Source organism: Lupinus angustifolius, chromosome LG05 (assembly GCF_001865875.1).
Source record: "Lupinus angustifolius cultivar Tanjil chromosome LG05, LupAngTanjil_v1.0, whole genome shotgun sequence".
Taxonomy (NCBI): Eukaryota; Viridiplantae; Streptophyta; class Magnoliopsida; order Fabales; family Fabaceae; genus Lupinus; species Lupinus angustifolius.
Window position 1 is genome coordinate 22128150 of NC_032013.1, and position 12204 is coordinate 22140353.

General features: G+C 34.3%; 2 protein-coding genes and 1 pseudogene across 2 annotated transcripts; 1 reads left to right on the forward strand and 2 right to left on the reverse strand.

Moving 5' to 3' along the window:
• Positions 915-3257, forward strand: LOC109347081 (annotated as a pseudogene).
• On the reverse strand, positions 4944-8391 carry LOC109348128. Its single transcript, XM_019588370.1, has 4 exons — positions 7988-8391; positions 6281-6499; positions 5525-5550; positions 4944-5441 (listed from the first exon to the last, which is right to left on the reverse strand). The coding sequence occupies exons 1-4, from the start codon at positions 8342-8344 to the stop codon at positions 5201-5203; spliced, it is 843 nt and encodes a 280-aa protein (XP_019443915.1). The 5' UTR covers positions 8345-8391; the 3' UTR covers positions 4944-5200.
• Positions 8934-10838, reverse strand: LOC109347208. Its single transcript, XM_019586915.1, has 2 exons — positions 10261-10838; positions 8934-9452 (listed from the first exon to the last, which is right to left on the reverse strand). Exons 1-2 carry the CDS (start codon positions 10834-10836, stop codon positions 9075-9077), a joined length of 954 nt encoding a protein of 317 aa, XP_019442460.1. The 5' UTR covers positions 10837-10838; the 3' UTR covers positions 8934-9074.

Below are 12204 nucleotides of genomic sequence, written 5' to 3' on the forward strand. Positions count from 1 at the left end.
AGCCCTACCTGCTAAAAATGCTAATCAAAACGGCATGGCCCGTCGGGCCAAGCCCATATTGCCATCCCTAGTTTTTCTTTTTTGCTGTGTCATTCTTATTTTATGTTTTTTATTTTTTTGTTTTTAAATAAGAACAATTCTTGGCTGTTCTTAGTCAAGGGAAAGTGATGAGAGAAGTAGGTGTTGTGGGACCCAAACAAAAATAAAAATGATGTTTGCTATTGTGAATAAAATATATGTTATTCTTATTTTATAGGAAGTTATAATAAATTATAAAATATTGTGTGAAACTAGACAAAAATAAAATTATTGTTTTCCATTGATGCTCTTAGAAGCTTAATATTAATAACGAAATAAAATCATGGACGAACTTATTGCTTATTATCATCCCAGTCAAAGTGAATAATAAAGACCTTATTAAAAGGCTCTTACAATCATAATGATGACAACAGATTTTAGCTTATTCACTTAAGAAACATCTATCTACCAAATATCACATAAAAAGAAGATTGTCATTCTCAGATAAGAAGGATGTATTATCTGAAGTTTCGACCCAATAATATTAAAAACAGAAAAATAGTAAATATTTAACATTTTTAATTAATATAACATATTTTTATGGCTAAAAAACATAATTTAAAACACAATTTAGAAGTCATCGTCATGAACAAATACAAAGCAGCAAAGGGCAACAATACCCTACAACTACAAGTCACTCAGTTACATATACCTATAGACAAACAACTTTTCATCACCTTCCATTAAACCTCTCTCATACACAATAAGCCACCTTGCAAGTAAGCAAAAAAAGCTTCTCCATTTCTCAAAACCCTTGTTATTGACTGTACTTGAAATCTCAACAAAATATATTCTTGTGCCTCCAAATAACAATATTTTGTTGAAAACCAAACCAAAAACTATGGACAAGGAAATACCACATTAGAAATAGCAATAGCACAAGTAAGTTCTTTGTGTGTTTCACTTTAAGGTTGTCTTGTTCTTCAATCTTCATCATCAATGAAGCTCTCTTCAAAGTCCATCCTAAGCCCAAGTAGAAGCAGAGAACCCCCTCAGATTTCTCTCCAATCTTCCCTAAGCAGAAGGCTTAGGAACAATGGAAGCATGAAAGGAGGACAAGCTTCTCCAATGTTCCCAACAATAGGTGGAAAAAGAAGAGGTTGTGGTTTTGATAATCCAGAACCATCTTCTCCTAAAGTCACTTGTATTGGACAAGTAAGGGTTAAGACCAAGAAGCAAGGGAAGAAAATGAGGTCAAGATCAAAGAGAAGAGGTGGTGAAGCATTAAGCTTTAGGAAAAATGGTGGTTCAGAACCAGATCTTGTTAGACAAAATAGCCAGAGTTTTCAGTATCAATTGCAACAACAACAACAAGAATGTTTGAAGCATAGGAACCAAAGATGGGTGCATCTTCCTTTGACTATTTGTGAAGCACTGAGAGAGTTTACTTGTTTTTTTCCTTGTAGGTCTTCTTGTGTATCAAAAGAAGAGAAAAATAGTGAAGGAGAAAGATCTAATAATGTAGAAAAAAATGGACATGGAAATCTTAGAGATGGTTCATGTGGTGCTGCATTTGCAAGGTGGTTGGTGGCTTTACAAGAAGGGGATGGTAAAGGAAGGGATATTGAACTTGTAATGAAGGAAGAAGATTATGGAAATAGAAGAAGTGAGAGAAGTTATAGCCAAAGGAAGCATGTGTTAGAAGATATTGATGTTGAAGTAGTAGTGGAAGAGAAGAATAAGAAGTTTGAGGAGTTTGAAGAAGAGGAAGAAGAAAAAGGAAGAGTTAGTATTTGTGTTCCTCCAAAGAATGCTCTTTTGTTAATGAGGTGTAGATCTGATCCTGTTAAAATGGCTGCTTTGGCTAATAGATTTTGGGAATCACCTGTTCATGAAGATCATGATGATGTTGAAAAGGATGAAGAAGTTGATGAGGATAATGAAGATGAAGTAGCAAAAGAAGAAGAAGGTGGTGAAAAAGATCACTTTGAAATGGAGGAAGATGAAAGTACAAGAGTATGTTTTGTGAACAACAAAGAAAACAATGTAATTCAATTAGTGGAACATGAAGTGAGGAAAAGTTGTGAAATCGAAAGGGACGATGTTGTTCATCACGAACCAACACAATACGAAGAAGTAGAATTAGAAGGAGAAGAGAAAGATGAAGGTGAACTAGGAAGTGTTATTCATCAAGGTGAAAATGATTCAGGTGTTTCCATTTCTACCCTTGAAGAAGTTCATCATGCTGATCTTGAAAAATCAGAAACTGAAGAAGAGGTTGAACAACCCAGTTTGAAGAATCTGAAGGAGGGTGAAGAAAATGATGCAAGTTCAAAACTTTATCCCACCCCATCAACTTTCATAGCTTCAGAACTTCAAAATGGTGAAGCACAAGCAGAATCAGAAGCAGCAACAACAATGGCAGAATCAGAAGTAACAACGACAATGGCAGAACCAGAAGTAACAACAACAATGGCAGAACCAAAAGAACCAGCAACAATGGCAGAACCTGAAACTGAAGCTTCAGTAGAAGATTTAACAGAGGAACAAGAACAGAAAGTTACAGTTTTTGCAGAAATATCATCCGAGCGAGAAGACCCGACCCACGATGATTCGGGTCAAGAAAACGGGTCAGAGAAAGATGAAAGAGAAGGGTTACCTGAGTGTTTGTTACAGATGATGTGTGAACCAAAGGTGTCTATGGAAGTTTCAAAGGAGACATGGGTTTGCAGCACCGACTTCGTGCGGTGGCTTCCGCCTGAGAAACTCGCCGGAAAACCTGACGGCGGAGTTGTTCAGAGAAGGGTGAGTATGGGGTCCAAGCTGAATAAGAAGCTTTCGCCGCAGCGGTTTCTTCAGCCGCCGAGGTACTCGTGTTCTTTTCCGGTGGTGCCGGCGGAGGGGATTCTCGCCGGAATGATAGAACAGAAGGTGGGGCCCAAAGCAAATAACGGTTATAAGCCGTTTGTGCTCACGCGCTGTAAGTCGGAGCCGGTAAGGTTGTCGGCACGCGCCTGAGAGTCGGCGCGTCAGCTGGGTTGGATTTTGATTTTCTCTCTTTAATTTTGCATAAAATTTTCTATTTTAATTTATATAATAATTAATTGTTGTTATCATCTATAGATTATTGCTGCTAAGCTTTTTAGGGTGTTATTTTTGTTTCTTAGGATAGAAATCCCTTGTAGATTATTGAAATGTTCTTGTAGGTTATTGAAGTAAGTCAATTATTAAACACTATTATGCAGCTTATTTTTTGTTAGTCAATTAACTTAAGGCTTAATTAGATTATGAGAAAGATCAAAAGTTCAAGAGTTCGATTCTTGATAGCGATATTTTTTATTATAGTAGACAATAGGGTGGGAAAATGCAATTAAAAAATTGCAATTTTAGTTGCACTTAACAGAATAGCCATAGAGATTATAATAGTGGAAGACAATTTAAAACAAATTTTTGTGTGTAGGGTATTAGTAAGGAAATTAGTAAAGAAATGAGAAACACATTAGTTTGATTACTTTTTTAAGGACACTAATTAGTATTTATTTAATTATTGTTTCAATGATGTACAATATAATAGAAGTATGGGATAATCAATGTATATCAATACTGGCTAAAAGATGAGCCCCTGCTTGCCGTTTGTAGGGAATGGGACATTGGTCTAACTAGGTTGCTTTGAAGGGTAAGATAAGATAATAAAGGTAGTGGGACATTTTGGTTAAGGTTGTTGTTATGTGTCTTTGAATTTCTGTTCCCATGAGTTGGTTGGAATCTATTTTGTTCAATGCTCCTCCATTTTCTTATCTTTTCAAGTCTTATAAATTGATTGGAATCTATTTTATTCTTAATTTTTAAGAATGTATATTAAAACTATAAAATATTGTATGCATGAATGTAATATTCTCAAATGTGTCCTAAGCAATTTGTGCATAAAGCCATAAAGTTGGTATTTTGTCTTTGTTTGAACTTTTTCCAGTTTCAAAGCAAGTGTTTACTCAGTTCTCAATAAGGGACTCCACACCATAATCAATTCCCAAGACAGCAAAATCTAGTACATGATTATCTGTCTCAGTTTTTTCTCTTTTTCACTTCCCTCTTTCTTTGCAATTGGTAAAGACAATACCAAAGACAACAAAAGGAAGAAAAGAAAAAAGAAATCATATTTAGTATCAAATAATCCTTGGACTCAGCCTTTTAGGCAGCTTCTTCTTGACCTCATTATGTTTGATTTGTGAGAATATATTTAATTTTAATACCATGAAATGGCTGCACCCTCTTCTTTCTTGCATGCACTTTTTATTCTCTTCAATCTTGGTTTACATATTTAGATACTTGCAACTTGTGTAATTAACTTTAGTAGCCTTTTAGCTGTGTTAACTTTATGATTGTTTTTTATAAGCCAAAGAATTTTATTGAAAAAAGTAGAGGATGTATTCCCACCCAACAATTACTTCAAGGGTCCTTAATTAAGAAGAAAATAAACAAAAAGATGAGGGAATCACACCAATCACAGAACATAACATTTAGCCATATTCATAATGCAAAGAAGAAACATTAAAAGATCCATATATGGGTTCTCAAAATATCCACCTACTAAATTAAACCAGTCTTAATTCTTCACCTCCATCTAACTTTATGACTGTGTATTAACTATTTCATAATAAACAATATTTGTAATACCAACAAGGTGTTGGTCTAGTGGTGTAAGACCCTACTAAATCACATGATAACCAAATGTCAATGGTTCGATTCCTGGGAGCGACACTTGTTAGGAGGAGCAGTCACAAACTCCGAAAAGAATTAGTTTCTTACCCAAAATGGTGAGGGATACCCTTGATAGTACAAAAAAATTTATTTATAATACTCAGTTATTTTTTGGTGAAGTAGGCCTATGTGTGAATGCAGCTATTGAAAATTCTAAAACAACATATTTCAATGAATAGAGTCAACTCAGGCCCTCAGCTTCTTCATATCAAACAAAACTGACATAACTGTGGCATACAGAGAAGTAAAGGAGAAATAACTTACATAAACCTTTCACAAATGCAACATTGAGACTATTAACTGCATTAAAGATCACTGGTCTCCCACATTACTCTCTAGATTGAAATATTATCAAGTACTATACCACTTTTTTTAGTTATGCTTCATTTTCTTCACTTTAACTTCACTATACTTTCAATATTAGCTATTGTGCATCTTTTGAACTTTGTTCTTCCTTCCCGCTGCTCGATTCAGTGTTACTGGTGGGACTTTCAACCGATGAATTCGATACATTTGACTGATCAGTGAACTTGCTTTCAGATTCATTTTCAGTTGAACCTTCCATAAAGGAGTTGATGGCAAGCTGACCAGAATAAAGGAATAAACCAAGGGAGTTGAGGCCAAAAACAAATGTTGCAAGGTAGGTCAAGCCATTAATTACTGTCCTGAGAAACAAATATGAAATGATTATCAGATGCTTCGAAAAAATGAAGAGCAAGGCCACAGATAGGAAAGAGAAGGAAGCTACCTTATGGTAATTGTTATCTGGCGGACCTGAAAAACATATACCATTCTACTGTCAGGTTATCTTGAGCAGGCGAGAAAAAAATGACTGACGAGTGCAAATGAATGAAGAACTTCAAGAATTGTTTTGTTGTAATTTTGTCATCTCTATTAATTCATTAAAATGCTTTGTGACAAAAGTGCAATTTTATGAATAATATATAAACACCCCAGGTTATTATGAACACGAAAACTGCAATTGCTTCTTTGTCAACAGTGGTTCTATCCAGCTCGAGCAAGATTGCCTCTGGTTGGTGGAGGGTAACTGTGCTCTTGATTGGTGAAAGAATCACAAAAACCAGGCATATTTAAAGACTTCTACCCTGAAGGGAACAGCATCAAAGTAAACTGCATAGTCCTCAGATGCATGGATTCATGTTAATGAAACTACCATTTGTTTCTTTATTGAGAAGTTTTCATTTAAAAAACACATTTCTTTATTAAGTGTTTTGAGATTCAAAAATTCTATTAAAAGAACAACGAATAGTAACTAGATGAACAAAAGTTCAGGACTCTAAACTAAACATAGTAACCAAGAAAAATATCCTACTATAATCTTACCATCAATACAATAATGCAGACTAAGAAACAACATTCTAATTCACACAACTTGCCTCTTTCTTTGGTTCAAATAATCAAAGAAAACAAGAAGCCTTATCTTATCACAATTAGCATGCTATGCAACAACAAAAATAAAATACATATGAGATGAGAGACATACTGAGAAATTATCCGAAATTGTTTGACGATTTAGAGATGCCTCTATGGTAGTGGCAAACTTATAGAGAATAAGAGCAATAATCCCTGCTGATATTCCCCCAAATAAAGCCTGAACAGGTGAAGGTGGACCCTTAGCATCAATTGAAGATGATCCCAAAGCTTTCAAGCTATCTAATGCTTCTTCCTTTATTGACTTCTTTGTTCCTGTTGACCTGTATTGCTAAACCACCCACCCATTTCAATTATTAGTTATATAAATTTATTTGTGTGTCTTCACATAACAGCTTTAAACTTTTGTGATAATTGGTTCATGACATGGTACTAAAGTCACTATGACCAAGTGATTTTTTTAGGAAAAAGCTGAATTTCAGCACAGGGCAGGCTCGGCTTAAGCTTTTGATGTAGTTAGTTCATGACATCAGTGAAACACAGGTGAAATCATAAGAACACATGCCAATGATATTACTCTAAAATTTAATGTGAACACAGCATAGCAGAAAAAACCAATGAATCCAAAAGTCACCTTTTGAAACCAAACATCCATGCTTTAAACTCATTTATCACAAACAAATCTTTTTGAAGAAAAGGGTACTTTACTTATGAACATTATCCTGAGGTTATGTGTAGAATGACGAAAATGGATGGAATAGAGAAGAATAGTAATAGGTTCTAATGTTTAATATGAATATATGATGAAATGGAAAATTTTCATAGTTGAAGTTTTTGACGGGGAGATACAAGATGCAATGCATGTCTGGTTTCATGCTTAAACAAGGTTTGAACTTCGTGACACCTTGTTTAACAATTTTATAAAATCACATTTGCATAAAGTGAGAAGATGTAGCTTTTGCACTTGTTTGAAACTTCACACTAAATTTTACTACCAACTTGAATAAAACACCCAAACATGAATAACATTTTTGTTATAATCAAAGATATCTCTTCACCATATAGATAAAGAATTTATCTCTATCGGGATGCATGCATAACTGTTCATCTCAACAAATGTCACTCGTAGGAAATGAACATTTAACCTTTGGCCTAGTACAATGTTTAGGAATTCAATGGGGGTTGGTAATCATTTTATTTTAGACTTAATTATAATTGAAATCAATTTTACAAAATCAGTTAATTAAGAATCATGTTTTGCAAACACATATAACCAGCTTACTATCCCTTTCATGTTAGTCCATTACATCAAAATATATCCAAATGGTATCCTAACTGCATTCCACTCCATATTTACATAATACTTTCATTTACAATACATATCACCGGTGTTTCAAATTCCGAACCCATTACGTGATGCAGCACTGCAACCGCGTCACACCGTAACTGTAATGTGATACTCAATCACAATGATATGGTCGCAATGCAACTGCATCATACCACATTTGGCTGCATCAGGCCGCATCGATATCAAAAATATTTTTTTACTCACAAAATAATGCACACCACAACGGCCTCGATCCGCATAGATGACAATCGCAGTAACCACAACCGCAATTTAAAACACCGCATATCAGGCGCTCCCAATTCACCTTACCTTACCCCCTATCCGACTCATTTTCGTAAAATTAATGTAAAAAGTGACGAACTGCATCCCGGGATAATAAGTGTGTTGCACTCATCATTGGATATTTAAACACAGTCCAAAACAAATTGAAACCAAAGAATAAGAAAACACAAATTATAAGAAACAATATACCAATTCTTTAGAACGATTGGCCCTACGGCGAAGAGAACGAAAGAGGAAGACAGAGATAGCACCAGTGAGTAAAATGCTGGAAGCGAGTTGAATTGGAGAAGGGTCATCAGTGGTAGCGAAAATGGAAGGAGTAGAAGAAAATGGAAGCTCAATGGGTCCATCTTCAACTACTGCAGTGGTGAGATCAGCGAGGAATGAAGATGAAATCAATGGAGGAATTGCTGAGAGAGAAAGAGAGTGAAGAGTGTTGTTGGGTTTGTGGAGAAAAGTGAGAGAAGATTTGTGGTTAGTGAAAATGGGATTTGTGAAGAGAAAATGGTGATGATGGTGGAAACAGTGAGTGTGAGAATGCAACATTGTGCAAGAAAAGAAGAAGAGATTGTGAGTGAGTGAAGTGAAAAGAAGAAGATTTTTAATATCTTGTGGATTTGTGAGGTGGGAAATCAAAATGGTGTATATCCATTTACACATTTTTTTAGACTTTTTCTTTTGGGTATGTGAAGCCAAATACTAATAAAGCTTTGATTTAATGATGTAACATAAACCGGATATTTAAGGGTAAAAGTTCGATTCTTATAAGCAATATTTGTTTGAAGGGGAATACACAAATCCCAAAAAATATTAATTTCTTACCAAAAAAAGAAGAAGAATAACCAAAAGAATAATATAAAACTCAAATATTAAGGACAATAATTATTGTTATTATTACACACCAAAAAAGTTCATGCGTTTCTTTTGGGTGATATGCTAGATTGGTTGGGAAGTATGACATTTTGTAATTTTAATTATTTTTAGGTAGTTTTATTCTCAAGTGCAAATTTTGTACTTGTCTATCTAGAAGAAAACATGATGTAAAATGTCGATAGGACAAGCAAATAAGAAAATAAGGCAAACCAGAAGCACATGAATTATCTTTTCCCATTATAGTGCATGCAATAATGTCCTCTCTTTATTCACAAAGCAGAAACTGGCCACACAAATTGTGTACATCAAGGTTACAAAAGGAATGATCATTAGTGTCATTATAACCCTTAAGTTCAACACTTAAGTTGAGTGTAAATGTGTAATCAATGTCACTTTTTCAGCACTAATGGTGCACATTTGATGCCACAGCTCTAGCCCAAAACTTGATTTGCTCTTTCATGCAAGTTGCAGACTTGTCTAAGTCCCAATTTGGAGGCATTGGAGTAGCACAAGTTTGCACCAACCATGCCTCAGATAGATAAGGTCCTCTTGCTGCTTTATCTTCTTCTGTCTCATCTCTATTTTTCTCTTGTAAACCAGGAATTATGTTAGCTAGACTTGGACTTAATGCTTCTTTCTCAAAGGAGAAACCCAAGTCCTTGAATCCTTGAACTTCTTCAAGTTCAAGATCACTTAGGCTTCTCCTCATTGTTGTCTGATTCAGGAACCTGCGCCTGCTTTCAACTTCACCATTTGTAGTTGGTCTTGGAATGCTACAACTCTACCATCCATAATCCAAACATATATCATATAAGAATTCTTTGTTTCCTATAAGGATTATGGTTTTAAATTGCGGCTCCAATTTATGTTGTGTTTGTTACAATAGCAGAAAATTGCAAGAATATGTCGCCAATATAATCATAATTGCGGTCATAATGCAACTGTTAGAGTCTTGGAATTGAAACATTCGAGCCAATATTGCGATTGTGTAATGCAATTTAAAACCATGGTATGGTAAGGTGAGGTTTGTCCAAAGTGAGAGCAAACCATCAACCTCTAATGAAGATTTATAGTAAGATTTCAAATCATCTATAGAACTTTAGACTCTAATAATTTAACTACAAAAAGTTCAACTCAGTATGAATTTGGAAGTATATATATTTTGAACTATCTAAGGGGACATTGCCTTTTTTACTGAAAAGTAGCATTGCAGCAACAAGCTATTTATGCTGCTTGTCCCTTTCTAATTGTATGATTTTAGATTATGCCAAAAGCCTTTTGGGTTTTAGGCCTTTTGGCAATATTACATGATATGTTATTTCTGGCCTTCACCATAAGCTCTTAGATGTGACATAATCTCATGCTTTTAAATTATAAATAAAAAAAATGAATTTGTTGTAAATATCTATATAAACCAACAAAGCATTGGGTCTAGTGTTGTAAGGTCCTGTTAGATCCCAGAAAGATCAAAATGTCAAGAGTTCAATTCCTGAGAGTGACACTTGTTGGGAGAGGCAGCCATACAACTCGAAAGAGATTAGTTCCTTACCAACAGGGTGATAGAAAGGAAACATATATGGTCACATTACCTTAGAGGTTTGTCTTGGTGGCAGGACTTCAATATGAGGAGGTGTTGATGGTTGCTTTGGGGATCTGCTACTTCTTGGATCAGTTACTTGAAACCTTTCACCTCTCCCTATAGATGGAGGCAAAGATGGTGTTCTAAGCAATTTGCTTTTCCTTCTATTACAATCACTTCTATGATGCCCTTTCATCTGTGCACAATGAGGTATACTAGGTGCACCAGCCACAGCAGGATCTGATGGTTGGTGCACCAATTTGCTTCCATTTTTATCATCTTCTTCTCTCACTCTAAATGGTGGCAATGATGGTGCCCTATGAATCTTCTTAGTATGAACAAAAACACCATCTTTGGGTGCTTTTTTACTTGATGAGTAGGAAGATATATCAGAGTCCTTCACCAAAATATCTGGGCTGATTAGACCTGTTGAAGGACAAGGGTCAGAGTAGCACCTTGGCATTGTTGGTCTTATATTCAACATGTTTTCAAAGAACCAACACTCCTCTATAAGATCCATGACTTCCATTTTTTCATCTCTTGAAAAAGATGATTCACAAGAGTTGTTGTTATCAATTAGCTCCATGAGTTTCCACTTTCTATCTTTGTCACCTCCTTCATGTTTTCTAGAAATATATATACTAAGACTTTGTATAGTGTATACTCTTGTCACTCATTGATTGGCTGGAAATGAGGTTACATGTAGTTCCAGACAAAATTAGTCAATTAGCTTGATGTGCAAATGAGGTGAAAATTTATAACTAGAAGTTTAGCCAAATATATTTAAGTGAGACTTGCAATATTCATGAACTAACTCGATTATATATATATATATATATGTAAGCATACATATATATATATATATACATATAAAAATTTTAATTTATACATATTAAAATATAATTCTCACTTGACCTAACAAACTAAACCAATTAAGCAAGTGAATGAAACTAAAGAGTTTGTCAATATCAGACGAACTAATCAGAATCCATCTAATGAGTGGAATCGAGTTAAGTTCTAGCTGAAAAAATGTTGGATATATTCAAACGTGAAGTTCCACATTAAATATAAGAGATGAGTAGAAACACTTATAAGTGGAAAATACTTATAGTCATTGTCTTAAGATTTTGGTTCAAGACGTGATATCTCACATTTGATTACTCACTTTTCCCATTTTTTATAACAATGGCCTCCAACAACCTCCTCAAAAAAAATAGTTTCTATCAAACTCAAGTCGAGTTTCAAAGTAAATCAATTCTTATCAACTAGAGTTGAGCCCAAATTCGACTCAATTGGGTTTATGTTTACATTAATTGCATGTTGTATAAATGAAGCCAAAATTTGGACTATAAAGAAATGGTGCTAGCTGCTAGCTTTTTAGATAAGCCATGTGAGATACGACACCATGTGGTTTAATATTTTAAAGCCATAATGAGCTTAGCGTCCAAAAAATAAATGTTATTTTATAGTGAAATGGAAGAGCAAAGAGGCCAAGTGGGGATATGCGGCATTTAAGCTCCACAACTAAAAATTATTGGGAGTGGCTTTGTCATGACAGCATATCCCCATGTGATGCAGTTTTTGTTTATGCAGACACTTCACATCACATCCCAAAACAACTTCAATTTATTCAAGCTTCAGTATTATAATAGATCACCACTTTTATATACTAATTATAAAACAGTTTTTTTTTTTTGTTCTTTCTAAAACTATAAACTTAGAATGAAACAAATTAATTTAATATTTATTTGAAACTCAATCTCTTGTTTATTTTCATGAAATTAATTATGAACCAAATAAATTGAATTTGAACTGAAAATTAAATTTGTTAACAAATTGAACTTAAATCAAGTACAATTTAACACGTCAGTATATGACTTATAAAAAAATAATTAATATTCTAAGTGACAAAGTAAACTAATTGATCTAATAGATTAACTAAATTAAAGAAATT

What these genes read in the sequence shown, in the direction of transcription:
- LOC109348128 (XM_019588370.1), bottom strand. Translation starts at nt 8,344, where the DNA reads ATGTTGCATTCTCACACTCACTGTTTCCACCATCATCACCATTTTCTC. An exon ending in CCAATCGTTCTAAAGAATTG is followed by an intron (nt 6,500 to 7,987) that starts GTATATTGTTTC and finishes TGGGTGGTTTAG; the next exon opens with CAATACAGGTCAACAGGAAC. An exon ending in CAGATAACAATTACCATAAG is followed by an intron (nt 5,442 to 5,524) that starts GTAGCTTCCTTC and finishes TTTGTTTCTCAG; the next exon opens with GACAGTAATTAATGGCTTGA.
- LOC109347208 (XM_019586915.1), bottom strand. Translation starts at nt 10,836, where the DNA reads ATGGAGCTAATTGATAACAACAACTCTTGTGAATCATCTTTTTCAAGA. An exon ending in CACCAAGACAAACCTCTAAG is followed by an intron (nt 9,453 to 10,260) that starts GTAATGTGACCA and finishes TATGGATGGTAG; the next exon opens with AGTTGTAGCATTCCAAGACC.